At 41.5% G+C, this 18,306-nt stretch overlaps 1 protein-coding gene across 7 annotated transcripts in view; it reads right to left on the bottom strand.

The window, feature by feature from the left end:
* Nucleotides 1-18,306, bottom strand: part of Rabgap1 (RAB GTPase activating protein 1) — a 130,158-nt gene that overhangs the window by 9,547 nt on the left and 102,305 nt on the right. For 4 of the 7 annotated variants that reach the window (XM_006497995.4, NM_146121.2, NM_001362956.1 and 1 more), the window contains exons 20-25: nucleotides 8,076-8,168; nucleotides 7,568-7,678; nucleotides 3,295-3,399; nucleotides 2,422-2,505; nucleotides 1,911-1,982; nucleotides 241-438 (exon numbers count right to left, since the gene is read on the bottom strand). In XM_006497995.4, the coding sequence (XP_006498058.1) occupies nucleotides 241-438; nucleotides 1,911-1,982; nucleotides 2,422-2,505; nucleotides 3,295-3,399; nucleotides 7,568-7,678; nucleotides 8,076-8,168 (663 nt within the window). Of the gene's footprint in view, nucleotides 1-240; nucleotides 439-1,910; nucleotides 1,983-2,421; nucleotides 2,506-3,294; nucleotides 3,400-7,567; nucleotides 7,679-8,075; nucleotides 8,395-8,790; nucleotides 16,331-18,306 lie in introns of those variants that run through there. The other 3 variants (NR_156419.1, XM_006497997.4, XM_030250053.1) reach the window with 3 other exon arrangements.

Raw genomic sequence — 18,306 nt, 5'->3', positions numbered from 1 at the left:
GAGGTATTTATTAAATACTGTCTTAAGTTCTGTTAATTCTTAGTATGTTGAAATTGTTAAACACACTCTGGTAGGATAAGTGTTCTCCGCAGGAGGGCTGTGGTCAGAGTTTAAGTGGTGGTGGGGTTGAGGGGGAAGATATGACATCCCAAATCACAAAAGTCATTTCTGGTGTTTCTAGTCCATCCCGTAAATTTGACTGTTAAAGGGGTATGTGTGCCTTCAGGGCACTGCTATTACCTGGATCTTGCATTCAGCTTCTACCAGCTGCAGTTTGGTTTGTGCCAGCTCTAGCTCCATCTCCCGAAGCTGGTTCTTGAGTGTCTCTTTTTCTTCATCTGTGTCCTCATCTGAAACTCCCTTGGCTGAGCTGATACCCTTCACTCGCCCTTCTTTGTTGAAGAAGTCTCGGCAGCGGTCACAGTCATCTACCTTTTGCTGAAGTGAACACCAGAAGTGAAAAGACCTCCAAAGATGGTACTCTGTCAGATGCTATTAGTTTGTGCCTCAATGTCCCTTTTGAGTACTAGAAAAGTCTGGTGACCTTGGAAAAATGTCAGACAACCTACTTCAAAGACTACCTGGTTGGTGTTTTATACCAAAAGCAATAAAAATATCCTCTTGATCCACTGTACACTGTGAGGAATTCTAGGCTAAGAAAACAAAGTTGCATATATTCAAAGGCGCAAGGATCTTCACTAACTGGCATACAGAGAAAATATCCAACTGGGAACAATAAAATATGCTGGTTTATGCTTGTTCAGGGGAGTTTCCAGATTCTAAACACTTGATGAAAAAATGTCCATATTAGGGAAAAATGGGTAAATACTAATACTAGTATAAAGAAGTAAGATGCAAATCTGAATACAGATGCTGGAGAAAAATCAGTCAGTAGGTCAGAATATGTAATGCTCTTCCAGGGGCCTGAGTTTGAGTCCCAGCACTATAACACATGAACATGTGAATTACAACTGCTCAAAACTCCAGCTCTAGGGGGGATCCAATGCCTCTGGCCTCTATCAGCACCTGTGTTCACACCTACCCCCATAAACATAACTCATTAAAAATAAGTCTTCAAAAAAGATATGTAAAGCTACCCCCCCCAAAAAAAAACCCAACAGAAAAAAAAAAAACAAAAACAAAACAAAAAAAAAAAAACCCAAAAAACAGGATGCCCCTGAGGGAAAAAAATTCTATATCTCAAATTTAGAAATAGAAATGTTTAAAGAAAGCCTAACCTGAGATGAATACAATTTTATATCTTAATCTAAGATCAGGAAAGGCTGAAGAATATGCAACATACTCTTAACTGTGGTATGAGGGGATTAACTAAGTCAGAAAACAGGTGCTTTTAGTGTGTATATTGGGACTGAATTCAATATCCATGAGAGGAAAAAAGATTTTGTTATTGGTTTTTGAGTCTTTGTATTATAAGGTTTTACCTCTTATTTCTCAAATTTATTTGGAAGCACAGAAGGCATATTTAAACACGTTAGTAAGAAACAGATCAGAAAATTGTTGGTGGCCTTTGTAAGGTTTGAGAGATGCTTTAAAGAAAGCCTTGAGTTACAAAAAACCCCAACCTCGTAATAAAATATTAAAAATATTCATTGTGTTCAGATCTCTTAGAGCAGAAGGGATCTTCAGGATGATGAATTAAGAATCCCCGCCTCAAGCAACACTTAATATAGCTTTCCCAGTGATATTTGTGATCCTGGGCACCCAAGTATGAGATCTAAAACTACAGCACATTTGGTCTTATTCTTAGTTCTTTTAGACAAACAAGCAAGTAAGTTGTTGAACCTGAACCAGGCCTGTGAAATGCTAAGCTTGGCTCACTTGTACCTGCTATGTCAAGGATAGGTCATACATTGAACTAGAGGGTACAAAATTTCTTTAGTAAGTCTTACCCGGATTTTCTCAATTTCCACTTTATTGGCTGTCTGTTGCTTTTCCAGTCTTTCACTCAATTGAGAACAAATCTAAACAAATATAAAACCAGAGACTTTGGCTCAATGTCATCTGCATAAGTTGGACTTTGGGTAAATTCTATTCCAGTAGCAGAAGGAATATGCTGTGACTACATAGGTGAGGTTGACAGCAGCACAGATGGGAACTGACCTACAAAGTTCTCTATAGACCACTGTGAGATCAATCTGGTTCTGTCTGCAGAAAATTTACCAGCTTTAGAGGGAGTGGTTTGCTAATATTCAGACTCCATCACCTGACATCTTACATGCTGCCTTTTGTGTACCTCCTATATGCTGGGCACTCTGCATGCATGCCTAGTTAGAACTTAACAATCTTCCTAGGTGGAGATAAACTTCCTTATTGTGACACTAAAGAAAGAGCAGGGGCTTGAAAACAGAGTGCACATTCTACCCACAATGTGCCCAGCCCAGCCCCTGGTACAAAACTCACCTGCTTATAGTCACCAATGATAGAGCTGTTTTTTTTAATCTCTGATTCTGCCTTGTCAAGTTCCCGGCGGCACATTTCCTTTAACTGCACACATTTAAAAAAAAAAAGAATATTTCAAATGACAGAGGAAGCTTGGTTATTAACTACATAGTACTGAGCCTTCCAGAAAATACCTAATTCTGGCTGGGCTTAGTTCCCTCACACCCACCTCCTTCCTCTTCCCAATGCAACACTAACCCTCTGTATTTAACACCAATAGTAGGAGAAATTCACATTTCTAAAAATGCCACTTCCAATGGGGCTTCTACTGGAGTTGTTCTAGCCATTGTACGAGGAGACACTGCAGGCCAAACAGACCAGAAAAGAAAAAAAAAAAAAAAAGCCCATGAAAAGATGGCAGTGTTACAGGCAGTGCTTGTTCAGGCTCATCCTGGCTAGGCCTACATGAGATGAATAGTTGTGAAGGTTCTGTGCAAGTCCAGAGGGAAAGGGGTGGGGGCTTGTTCTGGGTCCCATGGCACCCATGCCTCTCACAGAATATTCTATTAGAGGCATCAGAGGACAAGGATGGGAGGACTAGACATTCTGAGATGTACCCTCTCCTGCATCCTTCTATTGTTTTTCATGCAGATACACAGGAGCTGGTCCCACCTCAAATGATGTACTAACTCATGCTTTAGTTTTTAGGGAAGATAGGGATAGACTTAAGTTTTTAGGAGCCATTACATTTTATAGAGGAAATTAAAATGGCCTTTGACAAGTAACTGGAGCCAGTGTCTCCAGGTTCTCTAGCACCAAGAGAGCACCTCTAGCAGCACTGACCAGAATTGTCAAAACTCAGAGATGAATAGGAGGAGGCAAGGATCCCCTCACCTGTGCAGACTCCTCTTCTAACCTCCTCTTCTCGTCTTCTGCATCAATCAGCTTCTGCTTGGTCATCAGCAGCTCCTTATTCAATGCATCTGCCTTTTCCTCTGCCTGAGACACCAAGAAGCCATTACTAGCACTCATTATGAGCTCAGAACTTGGGGCTCCTATTGTGAGAAGGTAGAGTGAGCTGATCCAGATGGAGGAATGGCACACTCAAGGTCACCCCTAGGCTACTCAGTGTGTGGTTAGTGCAGGGCAGTGGTCAGGGACTGAGGTTTTTTTTTTTTTTTTTTTTTTTTTTAAATTACCTCCTTGTTGAGTGACTTGTGCTACTTGAGTAAGTTACAGAGACCTTTTCTAAGTTGTAGGTTATCCAGCATCCAGCATAACATTTATCCAGTACAGTGCCTAGCTAGCATGAACAATGGGATTGCAACTGAATTAGTCATTGTTTTCCAAATGGTTTGTATTTCTTCCATGCATCTGACTAGTCCTGTATGTTTTCTTGCTAAAGTTATTCAACAGAGAGAACAACTTTCTCAGAAATTTTGAATGGCCATAGTATTTTTCTAGCACATAAAATTGTCTGGTGAGTAGAGATGTGAATCCAGGGGAAAACAATCCCCATGGTTCCTGACACAGATCCCTTCACAGATAACTGAAGAGTAACTATTATGTTGGAGAACAATCAAGGAAGCTAGGGAGCTAGGGATAGTCTTTTTTTTTTTTTTTTTTTGTCCCTTCCTGGACAACTTTCCCCTGCTTCTCTGATATTAAGCAGTGTTGACATCACTTAGACAAGTACTGTAGCTAGGGCTGAGCTAGCTATTCATTGTATTCTTGGGCCTTCACACATGGAACCGAGACAGGCATGGCATGAACAAACTTAAAACAACTGCTGACTACTTGCAGAATGTGCAGGCACTGAGGATAGTTCACTACTTATTCCTCCATTGCAAACTCAAGAGGCAATCATAAGTAAAATGAAGACAGCAGAACACAAGGAAACAGTAAGAGAGCACAGGTGATAGATAGCACTTGCACTTGAGCACTGTGACTTGTGCCCATTATCAGTGCCACGGAGTAGGTGGCTCATAAGAGGCTGACTCCAAAAGTGGGTCATCGAGGGGAAAGCTGATCCAGCTGGAAGCTTTGCTTCCACAGGAGCAAGGTGAGGGAGTCTCTCCTGATGTCTCAGTCTAGACTCTGCAGTACTTGCTCCAGTTCCACTCTTGCTGGCTCTCAGCACTGTCAATGGGAAGGCACACACAGCCTACTGGACTGCCCCAGCTATAGTCCATTTGCTACAGTCATTCTTATTTATATAAGCAACTGAGATGAGAATACCTAGGGATAACATACATAAATCTAGGCTTCTACTTCCAGTCATCTGGGGGTAAATAGGAAGCAGATTCACCTTTCTACTCTAACCAGAATTCTGAACAGTATCTGGGAAACAATGGAGGAGAAAAGAAACCATCTACATTCTCCTATTACTGGGGCTTCTGTCAAGAGTGTCAAGCAGAGAACGTCTGCAAAGGTTAGGGTCCTGGGTGGCTGAGGCAGCAGAAATTGGGGCAGAGAGAAGGAAGTCAGAATAGTCTATAAGGTGACAGAAGACCAAGCAAATATCAAATGATGCAGCAAAGAAAAAAAAAAAAAAAGCAAAACAGGACAGAAAAGCAATTCCTATCTGGATATAATTGAGCATTGAGGACTTGTGTTCACAACAAAGGAGAAACAGTGGAAATAGATGTGGATGCTCCCATGATGTTAAACCATACTCCATAGAGTTGGAAGTAAAATAGATAAATAGCTAACATGGCTGTCATAAAAACACTGCCTATCCAGAATTTCTGATGCTGATTTTTAAAAAGCTTTTCAGTAAATTATAAAAATCTTCAAGATAGTAAAAAAATGTACAAACTAAATCTCTCCCAAAGTAGGAAGAAATAACTCAAAATAGATATTAACAGAACAAATACTACAGAAAAATAAGTAGAAAAAAAAAGCTGGCTTTGGAAAGATCAGCTGTGCTGGTAAACAGAGGTAGGGTGGAGGTGGGCATATCCCAGTATCAGAAGTGTAAAGGGGACACTGCTAGAGATGTACAAACATCAGCAAAGAAGCCCCAGCATCTTCAGATACACACTTGGCCATCAAGAACAAGGTGTGGGAAGACAATTTGATAAAAAGAACATCTAGGTGGTGTACACCTCTAAGCCCAGCATTTGGGGGAATAGACCCATGGGAATCACCTTAAATTCCAGGCTAGCCCTGGCAATTTTACAAGTACCAGATTAGCCAGGTCCAACTTAATTAATCACAGTGAGACTATCTTCAAAACAAATCCAAATGAATTCTAGCAGTTGTCACCTGAAGAATCAGACATTCTCTAATTGGTATAGCTCCATTAACCAGGACATCAACTCATAATTTCCTGAAAATTAAGTTGTAAGCCTCATGACTAAGTTCATTAGATCATAAGCCTGCGTGAACAATTTAGTAAGACCCCTATCTCAAAATAAGAAAATGAAAGCTCAGCTGCAGTTCACCAGTGGAGTGCCAGGCTGGCACATGTGAAGCCTCAGGTTCAGTCCTCACTATTATAATGGCCTGAAGAAAGCCGGGCGTGGTGGCGCACACCCTTAATCCCAGCACTTGGGAGGCAGAGGCAGGCAGATTTCTGAGTTTGAGGCCAGCCTGGTCTACAAAATGAGTTCCAGGACAGCCAGGGCTACACAGAGAAACCCTGTCTCGAAACAAACAAACAAACAAACAAACAAACAAAACCAAACAAAACAACAACAACAAAAACAAAACAAAAAACAAAATAATGGCCTGGAGAACTAACAAATGATGCCATTCTACCTGTTCTCTACCTAAGATTGGTCTAAAGGCCTTGGGAAGTGTGGATGGCAGTGGAAAAGACAGAAGAGTCTGAAGTTACAGTCTTCATTCAGAAATATAATAGTGTATGTGGAAATCTTAAAAAACAAAACAAACAAAAACAAAAATGAAACAAACAAAAATGTATCCCAACTAGAGTAGTCACAGATTTTGGCAAGGTCAGAGTCTACAAAATACTGCACAGAACCATTTTCCATTACTAATGACTGGAAAGTACAATTAAGAGTACACCATTTATAAGAGACTAAAATGGGCAAGTCTGTGAACTGAAAACCTCAAAGTGGTGCTGAGAGGAGCTGAAGGAATGTTAACACAAAGGTGACATGCCATGGGCAGGGGCTCAGAGGCTGTTCACATGTCCAATCTCTCTGAGAATTGACAGATTCCACGAAACCTTGTTTAAAATCCCAGAAGGCATCTATGACTTTAAGTCCTTTGCATTTCTGTAAAAGTCTCCATCAAAACAGCCAAGTGAGGTTTAAAAACAAACCCAGATGCCATAATAACTTAATTTTAAGATTCATTATAAAGCTCTGTAATCAAGACACTGTAGTCCTGGCATAAGGATGTGGGAGCTAGAATGTCAATTAGACCAACCCATGCAGAGTCAGCTGATATTTGGCAAAGAAGCTGAGAAGTGAAATGAAGTCTAGCCACGTGCTGGACCTAGCTGTTCTGCTTTTTTTGTTTTAATGACATATAGTCTCAAGGCAGAGGAGCAACCATGCTTCAGAGGACTGAGACATGGTCTGTCAGCCCCATGTCATGGACCTTTTATAGGTTCCCTCTCCTCATAGCCCCAATGTTACTTCCAGTTGTCAACCTATGCACAGAGGAGAAAGCTGTTCTGGGGTCACCAAGGAGTTAAGTGACTTGGAAATTTCTCTACAGCTGTGTAAACAAAAGCACAAAGAGGCAGAAGGACAACAAAAGTGATAGGGTTGAGATGTGAGGAAATAATAAAAAGAACTTCTTTTAAAAACTGAGTCTCTGAAGTCAAAAGAATGTGAGAGTACCCTACCTTCTTCACCTTCAGTAATGGTTTGGAAGAGTATCTGCTGTCCAGGTGCTCGTGAGTCCTATTTGGCAGTATTTCTGCTTAGAGTGTAAGCATTGAACTCAGGCCATCTGGGTTTTCACTGTGATGGGTGTGCTCTGTGACTAGCTGGGCAACCTACGTGTTAACTTGCTTTGCTCCCATTTTGTGATCTGTGAAAGGGGTCATGGTTTCTTTGAAAGAAAGGCTGACAAATGAGAGGAATCCTAAGGGAAGGGCTGAAAGAATCTACAGTAGTCAACACTAAACTTCAAAGGAGGGATCAAATGTCCTTAGTATGAACTTTCTCTTCAGATCTGTCACACTCACATTATCCAGGTCCTTCCGCAATGCAATTTTGCTGGTGACTAGTTCATGAGCTAAGTCATCGTTTTCCTGTTCCAACCTCATGTTAGCTTCTTGCAGCCGCCTATTTTCCCGCTGCAGCAGGAGGAAAAAAGTCAGTTATGGACATAAATAACAAATCAAATGGAAATGACAGTCTTTAAGAGTTAAGCTTCAAAGTAGGTCTCCAAGACCTGTAGAATAGAGAGACATGGCTCACACAATCATGTTTCTAAACAAATAATTTCTAATTTTCTGTCTCCTCAAAGAAGTGTATAACTGACTATGGTGACCTGTCAAGCAGTTGTCTCTGACTGACTGAGGAAAGAACATCCAACCTGGGCAGCTGGTTTGCAGCAAAACAGCTCTTACTTAGTTTTTGTAAACTCAATCTGAAAACCAGTCTTGAAACAGTGGAAGTAAGTTTTTAAAATGAGTCAATAAAGCTAGCTGTGGGCATAAGTCTATGATATTAAAAGGCTGTAAAACAAACCTCAAATCGCTCGATGGGGTCTTCCTGTTGGGCCTGCTGCTCCCTCATGGTATGGTACTCTTTTTCAAACTTCTTCAGCTTCTTCTGGCTAATCTGCCGAGGAAGTCACAGCACAGATGAAGAACCTGACCATGGTGGTGCTTACTGACCTGGGCAGACCCAATTAATGTGGCATGGCATTTACTAATTTGGATGGAAATCTTCATAGACAAACATAAGCCCAAGACTGCCAGGAATATAGTTACTGCATAACTGGTCTTCTGTTACTTTATGGGTTCTTCTTTCTTCCACCTTTCTCCACTCTTTCAACCCTCTAACACTAGATAGGAGAGAAAAAAGGGATAGAGAGGAAAGGAAAGAGATCCCTGAATAAAGTCAGGGAAGGTAGCCATGTTATTGTTAGACTACTGCCTGCATCCCTTATTCATTTGTCCAGAGGCACTGCTTTTGCCTTTAATGGTCTAATAACAATTTACATTTGGTATTTCCATTTTCATATGCCAAGGTATCTATCAGTACCTGCTTTGAGTCAGAGTCTGATACAGCTTTGTTCACAGGTGAGACTAATCTTTGTAAAAAAAAAATCAGTAAGGGCTTCTCCAGAGCCTGTAAAATCTTTGTAAACAAGGTATATTCTTCCGGGGCTCCTCCACTTTGTCCCAAGCTCTTACCACTAAATGACATTGTTCTATGTAGGGTCATCAAATTGAATCTATTTTTTTTTTTTGTACTGCCCTTCTCCCAGCAACTGATCCTTTACTATATTCCTTCCCTTCACTCGATTTCACTGTTCAATATTCACAGCTTCTTCCCTCTAGCATGTTAACCATTGCAATTTGTAGACTGGTCTCTAGTACAGCTGTCACCAATCCCTTCCATTATTGGGAAATAATTCTATTTTGAGTAACCCAGTTATTTAGAATTTGTTTCACTTAAGGCAAATGCATCCCATATAATACTAGAGCCTCTTTAAACCACCTTCATTTCTATAGTAAGCCATCCTATCTTGTCATAACCTTGTTTCACACCATAGCAAGCATATGCTAGCTGTATGTCTACTGAGGAAGTTGATGGTGATCTCATAATTTTGGGTCACTCCTCTTCCCACTGTGGTGGCATGGCTGTTTTTATCAGATTGTCCTCCACCTTTTCAGTTTTTCTATGACCCAACTGCCCTCAGCTCACTTTCTTTCCCTCTCTTCATCCTGCAGGAAACTCCCATTTTCTTGTTCAGTCTCTGGTACAGAGCCTTTTTGCACTCCGTTTTCCAGTGCTCCTCACCACCCCAGAGCTTCCATTTCCACCCACAAGATTTTTCAGTTGCACAACCAATTCTTCAACCCTTTCAGAAATGAGAGCTGAGTGAATCCTTTTGTTGCTATATTTCAACCTTTATGTTTGTTTCTCAGGCCCCTCCATTTTCACCTGCAATTTTTCCAGTTGCACAGACATTCTCTCAATCTCCTTTGAAAGAGACTACAGAAAGGAGAAGAAAAAAAAGCAAAAACAAAACAAACAAACAAAAAACCCAGAAAGTACACGCCTGCGAGCAAACCAGAGGATATCCCAGCAGTAACAGTCACAATAAATTTTTTTGCTGGACTCCTGAAAAAAATATCCATTCCTTTGTCCCCTGCAATTTCCTCTATGGCATTTGAAATCAAATTTCCCATTCTGCCACATTAGGTGCCACTTGTCTTTTGCTACTTTGATTCTTTTGTCTTCTACCATTCTCCCACCTTTTCAACTCCCTAACACTAGATAGGAGGGACAAAAGGATAGAGAGGAAAGGGAAAGGGAAAGGGAGAAAGGGAAAGGGAGAAACTGCTATGGACCATATGAAGCAGCCCCTCATCCCATACCTGAGATTAAAACAAAACCAAATTCTTATATTTGTGTGTGTGTGTGTGTTTGTGTTTTTTAAAGGAATCAAGATTCTCACAACAGTGTTCTACAGAACACCTTTGCTCACATGAATTCGTGGCTGTACTTGCCCCTAGTAGTATTAGTTGTCATTATTGTTGTTGTCCTAGTAGTAGCAATAATGCCACCATTTTCTATAGGACATACCAGCAGTGTTGCTAAACACAAAATGCATCCCCAGTCTCAGTCATCATCTGAGGGATCTAGAGGTTCTGTTTTATGAGTAAAGTTGTCAAGAAGAGATTGTAGTGCCAGTTGGTGGTAGTTCCAGCTCTTTGGAGGCAGAGGCAGTGACCTCAGAGGCCAGCCAGGAAAACCCTGTCTTGAAAACAAAACAGAGGAGGAGGAAGAAAAAGGGAAAAAGAAGGAAGAAAAAAGAAGAAAGAAAAGGAAAAAGAAAGAGGAAAGAGAGTAGGGGGAAGAAAAGCAGTAATTGTAAAATCGGGGCCTGAAGGCCTGGTTACTGGATTCCATTCAAAGCCCAAGTCCACCAAAGTTCTAAAACTCCCTAGGCCTCTTTCCACTGCATTACCCTCTTCTGTGTTGCCTCCAACAGGCACAATTCTCTTTGCCATTAGAAACAGATTTCACAATGCCACTGTCTGTTCTCAAGCCTCCTCTTCTTGTAAGCCACAAGGTGAAACCTTCTACCTTCCTGAAGCCACTGTGCTTCCTTTCCACTCACTCTCTCAGTGATCCTACTTCTCTAGATTTTCATGCTCCATCAGGACTAACCACTTCTCTTTCTCCTGCAGAATCTTCATTCTTTCCCTTTCGGCTTTCTTCTCATGCCTGTCAGGAGTTCCCTCTGTACTGGCATGTACTTCTTTTGCAGCAATTCTAACCACAATTATGAGTGAACCTTTCCCCTCTGGAAGAGTTAGGAGAAGGATTGTAGAAACGGAAGGGAATGGCAACCTCATAGGAAGACACACAGTATCTAGACACCCAGACTCCTGGGAAGTCCCAGAGACTAAGCCACCAACACAAAGAGCATACATGAGCTGGTTTGTGCCCCCCAGCACATGTATAGCAGAGGACTGCCTTGTCTTGCCTCAGTGAGAGAGGATGTACCTGGTCCTGTAGAGCCTCAGGAAAGGGATGCTGGAGGAGGGAGGTGGGGGGGGGGGAGGTAGGTGGATGAGGGAGTACCCTTTCAGAGGCAAAGGGGAGGGGGAATGGGGTGAAAACCTCTGGGAGGGGGGACCTGGAAGGGGAGCAACATTTGGAATGTAAGATAAATTTTTTTTTTTAAAAAAGTGAATCTTCAGGATGCATCTCTCCTTTGTTTAACTCCTTTTGAACAGCTAACTCATTCTCTGTTTCAAAAACTAAATTTAAAAACTATGAGCTATAACAGCTTGATAAAGCAGACATGTTCAGTTTAGAAAATGATTATAAACCTTAGTGCTTATTTGTTCTCAAACCATCAATTTTCAACATTAAATTACTCATTTTCCAACCACAGGTCCAGGTAAGTACAGATAAATCTAAGCAGAATGGGTGAGCTGGATGTATGTCTGCAACATGGCAGTAGTAGTGCTTGTGCATCTTTCCGGTCATCCTCTGATGTAGCTCAAGCATCCTGGTGGGTCCTTTATCACTGGCTCTGGCCTTCTGTATGGGTTGTAAGCAGATGTGTCTGAACTGGAGCTTTGTTTCTGGAATCCTGGCATTGCTATCCTTAAGCCACTGGCCAGGTACAACCTTTAGCTCTGGCTACAGTCTCCACAAAGATGCCCATTAAACATAGGAGTCCACAAGCTGGAGAGTGAGTGGTGTCTCTACCACATATCTCTGCACTGTTCTCCTAAGTCACTCACCACAAACAAACATACACACAAACCAGAAACCACACGTACACAAACATCTGTGTGATCAGTGAACTTATGTACCAGCTCTATTAGAAAGTGATGAAATAACGTAGCTGAGGCTTTTGGGCAGCATACTCTTCCACCCACTCTTTGCAGTCTGGGCAAAAGAGAAGTGAGGGCAGGCAGTAAAGACAAGTCTCCTCGAGCACCTTCTAAAAGAAGACCAGACACCATCTCTTGTACATCTTCACAGACCTTCAGGATACTTCAATGTTTCACTCTCATTCAAGGCCAAGAAAGAATTAATACTTTCTTCTTAACTAAAACTTTGAAAAGTTAATTTCAAAATAAGTCCTATATTTTATTATCTTTGATTAAAGCTGGCCTGACTCAGCACCCTTGATGTCCAGTGAGTGTGGTGAATGCTGGGTCCACCTCATGCACACTACGTTTTGCTCTTCAGTATTTTATGCATAGGAGTGAATTACCTTTATTATTTATTTTTATAATTTAAAAGTACTATAAGAATTATTTTGGGTTAGCCAGCCAGTGGTGGTGCATGCCTTTAATCTCAGCACTTGGAAGGCAGAGGCAGGCAAATTTCTGAGTTAGAGGCCAGCCTGGTCTACAGAGTGAGTACCAGTACAGCCAGAGCTACACAGGGAAACCATGTCAAAAAAAAAAAAAAAAAAAAAAAAAGAATTATTTTGGGTTAAGATAGTCGTTTCTTGTCTAATGATGATGCGATCTACTCAGTCTATCACCAAGGTGTCCCATCTAGAACTAGATGCAGACAAAGCCTCCTCACCTTCCCTAGAGTTTCCAGTTCTAAAATTCCAATCTCTCTACCAGCTTAGTCTCTTCCCATCCTTCAGCCTCAGTTGTTGTCTCTCCCACAAACTCTTGCCTCACTGTGCCTTCCTCCATCAATGATACATGTGCTTCCTTCCAGCTCTCACTAGTGCTAACTTTAGGAGCTTGGATGTCTTCATACCAGAACCAGCTAGTTCAGGCTGCCCCCACAGCTGAGCTCCCAGGAAACAGAGTTGGTCCCTGCTAACTGAAGGGCAGAAGCCCTTGAAGCAAGAACAGTGATTGTGATGGCAGTTCACACATATCAGACCAGCTCTTCTCTATGTCCTTAAAGCACCAACTCAACTCCTTCATGGAACCTCCCAAGTCCACAGCTTCTTAATTACTGCATCCTTACTGTTATGTTGTGTTCTGTGTCTGTTTTGCTTGCCACCATACCACCAGTGCCTAGTTAATGCTTGAACAGGATTAGGTCTTCCTTCATAGTCTGCCATCAACCATGTTTTTTGTAAAGCATTAGATACATAAATTCTGCAAAGACAGAACGCTATTCTTTACTAAATTCTGTCACAAAGTAAGCATGAAAATACTTATGCCAAAAGAGACATAGTCTCTACTCAAATATCCAGACTCATTTTTTCTTGTACTTAAACTCAGGAGAGAGGATGGGCTATGTATTCTGCTTCAGAGCTCAGAAAGATCTAGTAGCTAACTCCTATAAGAAGGCTTTGAAAATTATAGCATCACACAAAGAGGTAATGTTACCCTCAGCAAGACTAAAACTGAAATTGAACCCTTGTTCTGTTTAAGGTTTCTTTCAAGAAAAATAAACCAAACTTCTGGACTAAGTGTGGGTTGTAACTTAAGTGGAACAAGTTCATGTTAGCACTTGACTCTGAGAAGTAGCACTACTGAGAGGTTCCTCAGCACAGGGCTTAGGGGTAGAGCCCTGCGCTCATCCCTTCAGTCAAACTCTGAATACTAACTCTTTTATTTTCCATTTATTTAGTTACACTCTTTCTGTGTATGGAGACATATATCAATGTGTGCCATTTCCACATGCACCATGTGTCACTTATGTAGGTCAGAGGATAGACTCAGGAGTTAGCTCTTTACTTCTACCATGTGAATTCTGGGGCCCGGACTCAGGCTGTCAGGTTTGGCGGCAAGCACCTTTACCTGCTGAGTTATCTCAATGTCCCTAAGCTTGGTATTTTGGTGTAAGTTCCAATGTAGTCCTAAACACCTCTCTCCTTTAGTCATTAATCTGTCACAAGAACTGAATAATGCACTCTTAAATATAAATACATGCTATCTGCCCTAGTGAAGCTGGTTCTTGGTATTAAGGCCTATGCAGATGGAGAGAGAATGAGGGTAGCTGCTGACCTGGTCTCTAGGTGCACCCTGCTTACTTAGCTCAGTGAATAATATTCCATAGCTCCAGTCTTGGCTTGGCTGATAACTTACTTATCTGTGAAATACTAATAGTGCTTCTGTGTGTTAAGAGGATACCCTGACAGAAAACTATCATATACAGTGCTCAGAAGGCTCTGTAGCACATAGGGAGTTCTTTTCAATAAACTGTAATTATTCCTTGCTGTTGCAGTCATTATTTGGCAACCTATCTGAAAGGGTTTGTATATGCTTGGCCCAGGAAGTGGCACTGTTGGCAGGTGTGGCCTTGTGGGTGTGTGCTTCAATACCCTTGTCCTAGTTGCCTGGGAGCCAATCTTCCACTAGCAGACTTCAGATAAAGATGTAGAACTCTCAGCTCTGCCTGCAGCATGCCTGCCTAGATGGTAATGACTAGATGATAATGGACTGAACCTCTGAACCTGTAAGCCAGCCCCAAATTAAATGTTGTCCTTTATAAGACTTGCCTTGGTCGTGGTGTCTGTTCATAGCAATAGAAGTAAAATCCTAACTAAGACACTATCTGAATTAGGAAACAGAGCAGGGAGCAGTCCTCTGAAAAGGCACTGCATACATCAAACTATATAAATAAAGTCCATTTACACAGAAATATATGAGTTAGCCTGGCCTCTGGAAAAGGAGCAGGTTTCCAGAATGCCTTCAATGTTTTACAGAGATAAAAGGTATGCTGCTGTATGGGGAGGGTGGGTGTGTGTGCGGGAAACAGAGGGATTGGTAAAGGTAGGAGGTTGACTGTTAGAGCTACATGGTCAGATTGAAGCCTAGTTAGTGTCTGGGTGATCAGGTGGGCTGTGGGGAACAAATAAGAGGTCTGGTGCAGGAGGGATCCTGATGCAGGGCAGAGTTGATGAAGACAACTCAAGAAATTGGACTATGGTCCACCTTCTAGCTACAGAACGCTTAGGGCAGTGTTGTCTTTTGACTTACCATCTCTCTCTAGACAGTGAGATGCCTCTATTCCTACTTTATGCCTCAAACAATTTTTGAAGATGGTTGGGGTTATCACCTCATTTTACTATCAGTTGTGACATGTATAAATAGCCAGTGTTTACCGGCAACACAACAAGAAATGTCTGGGTGACTCATTTCCTGCCATCTCTGTAACATGATTGTTACTGAACACATTTTTCGTCCCTCAGAACATCTATAACTGTGCTGACCTGAACACTCTAACACCTCACTTGATGGAGACAGGCTAGGTAGGCCACAGAGCCACGAGCAGCAGCTGTTTAAGTTATCATCTATCTACAATACTGCTGTCTAATCTACCCTGCATCACACAAGCAGATAGAGGCCCAAGGCTGGCAGTCTAGAATATCTTATGTAATTAACCTTTATATTAAAGCTCCTAACATTTTATTTGTTCAAATAGTTCATACTCAGATTCCTTTAAAGCTTTCCTGTCATGAGTGAGTTTGAGTCTGACCTGAATGTTTTTCTACAGCAAAAGAAAGAATTAGTAGCCAAGGCCCCAAGAACAGTCATAGGAATGTAGCTTTATTAAACGAGGAGGCAAGTGCGCTGCTGCCTGTGCACTAGCCAGCAGCATTGGAGGGGGCTCACTGGAAAAAAGAGGCACTAGAAATACACATACTTCCTCACAGAAATCTAGTTCTAAAATGTATGAATTAATGAACAAAACACTAGTCTTACTAGCCTTAGAGGTAGTGTAACTTTGGGTACAGTGTTCAGAGAGAAAGTTTCCACTCTTCTTTCTAGAACCAGATCTGAGTTCTAATCTCAACTCCATCATTTACTGACACCTTTGGTTTAGGCATCACTAAACAGACCCTACAGGTCACCATGAAGATTCATTTCATTATGTGAAGCATTATGTTTAAGAGTCTGAGAGGAAATAATGGGGGGAGGCTTTGAGGACACTACCCACCTAACACTTAAAATTCTACTACTGGATAACCACACAAATGATCTGGATAGAGAATGAAGCACAAGCTAGTGTTGCTCTCAGCTCATGAGTAAGTACCTCCTGCAAGGCAAAGGGTTTTTTTCAACAGCAAATGGTTAAGACTGCATTGGTATGGAGATGCTGATCATCTTCTTTTTTTTTTTCCAAGACAGGGTTTCTCTTTGTAGCCCTGGCTGTTCTGGAACTTAGAAATCCATCCGCTTCTGCCTCCCAAGTGCTGAGATTAAAAGGCTTGCACCACCACTGCTTGGCTCTCCTGTTTTCTTTTCTTATACTCATTTCATGCCTGAAATGTCGGCTTCCACAGATACATGGTTCAGAGGCTCCACAGCCACAGCAGGATTCTGTTGTAAAGGAGCAGAGTGTTCACACTTTACCTTGGGAACTAGCTCACAGCATGACTCTTTTTATCTAAACTAGTCTTACTAGTTTAGATACTAGTCTATACTTGTTGGGACCCTACTCTTCCTCTCCCTCTACAGCAAACAACACCTATGCAGCTTAGCCAAGACTAGTCAGAAACTACGGATCCTCCTGCCTCTAGCCTCCCAATTCTGATGCCCAACCCTTTCATATTTCTTGAATCAAAACTTGAAAGGGCTAGAAACTTTTTTTCACTTTCCTTACTCTTAGAAATTATGCATGACACACAAGTATGAAAGTGTCATGGAGCTCCTAGGAAACTCATGAGGGGGATATCCTCAAATGGTATTAAGATACTGTATAGCAGTGGGGACAGTTTCCTGTTTACTGACTCATAAACAAACTGAATGCATAGTGGATTAGTTGGTGAGCGTTGATACAACCTAAGTGTTACATTAAGAGCATGAGGCCTTGTCAAGAGGCAAAACATTTCAATCCCATCTAAGGACGGGGGTGGGGGGCAGTGGAGTAAAAGTCCCAAGAAACCAAATGAATGGGCACAGAATATAGAGAAAATTAAGGCTCATGGGGCCCAGAGAATTTGGTGCTTTTTAAGCAACATAGTCATCTTGTGGCCATTTCAGATACTGCCATATCAAACTTATTCCTGCAGTCTTGCAGGAAGAACAGGAAGCTTAAGAGAGAATATCAGGAGTGCAGGGTCAGAAGCCACCTGTCACTGTCCTAACAGTACACTTGCCTCAGATCCATGCCTGCTGTGCCCTCCCTACCTGACACTAAGTTGTGAAGAGTAGGATGCTTGTAAACTAACTATGCAGATACTAAAAGTCACAGCATTATTACAGAACTGAAAAACAATAACACACAAGTATTTGTTGCAGGCACATGAGGCAATGTTCTTATTAATCCGGAGGTACAACCCAATAGACAAAGCACAATTTTAAACATTTAAAAATAACAGGATACCAAAGAATGGTAGAAGACTCCAAAACCAGAGAGCATTGTGTCTATTTTCTGTGCTGCCTCAGGCCTCCTTCCACAGGTAGTGCACAGGACACAGGGCTCAGGATGCATTTGCCAGTAAATCCATAATACATAGTTCCACTAAGCCAATAGCTTAAGCTTAATTCGACCACTCTCTCCGTTTTCCTCAGTATGTGTTGTTGTTTAATACAGCAACAAGACGGAATTACCCCTGTGCATTCTTTACTCCATCTTTTAGCAGAAAATTCTTATGTCCTACAGCCTGGTGAAGCTGCAGACTTCCTGTTCTGAGTGAATTTCAAGAATAAGTACCTAGAATAAGTACAAATAAGGGGATCCATCTAAAATATACCACAAACATGCAAAGTTCTTCAGGTCCATAAGGGATTTCATATTCAAAATGAAATAGACATTGTATACAACTACTTCAAAGGCAGGGTGTTAGCCTTACTTCACTGAAAAGGATAGGCAAGGACAAAGACATATGTCACCTCGTAACTGAACTACAGAAATAAAATATCAGTCTACTAATATATTTCCAACTAATGGCACTTAGAGCTGGAGCCTCTTTTTAAGTCTTGTTCAAATCATTCTAAAATAAGAAGTTGAAAATAAACAACATATTCAGCCAGCCAGCCAGGCAGGCAAGCAGTATTTATATGTCAGATACTACTATTAATATTTAAGGACTCAGCAAGAACTAGTCTGCTGTTGACTTATCTTTCAATGAGGTCAGAGGGCTGGGGAAATCTGTTACTGTGACTCGAAGACATCTCTGATGTTTGAGGTGAAGACAGGATGAAGCAGTGGTGGAACCATGCTCATAGCTAGCACAAGGAGAAAGATTAGCTGGTGTAAGGTATGGAGGTGTGAGCATGCTTAGTGTATATCTGAGAACACGAGGAAGCCAGGGGGGAATCTGAGGGCAGAAAGTAAGACTTAAAAAAAAAAG

This window comes from Mus musculus, chromosome 2, assembly GCF_000001635.26.
Source record: "Mus musculus strain C57BL/6J chromosome 2, GRCm38.p6 C57BL/6J".
In the NCBI taxonomy this organism is placed as follows: domain Eukaryota; kingdom Metazoa; phylum Chordata; class Mammalia; order Rodentia; family Muridae; genus Mus; species Mus musculus.
The sequence above is the reverse complement of the archived record's forward strand: the minus strand, read 5'-3'. Positions and strand labels throughout refer to the sequence as shown.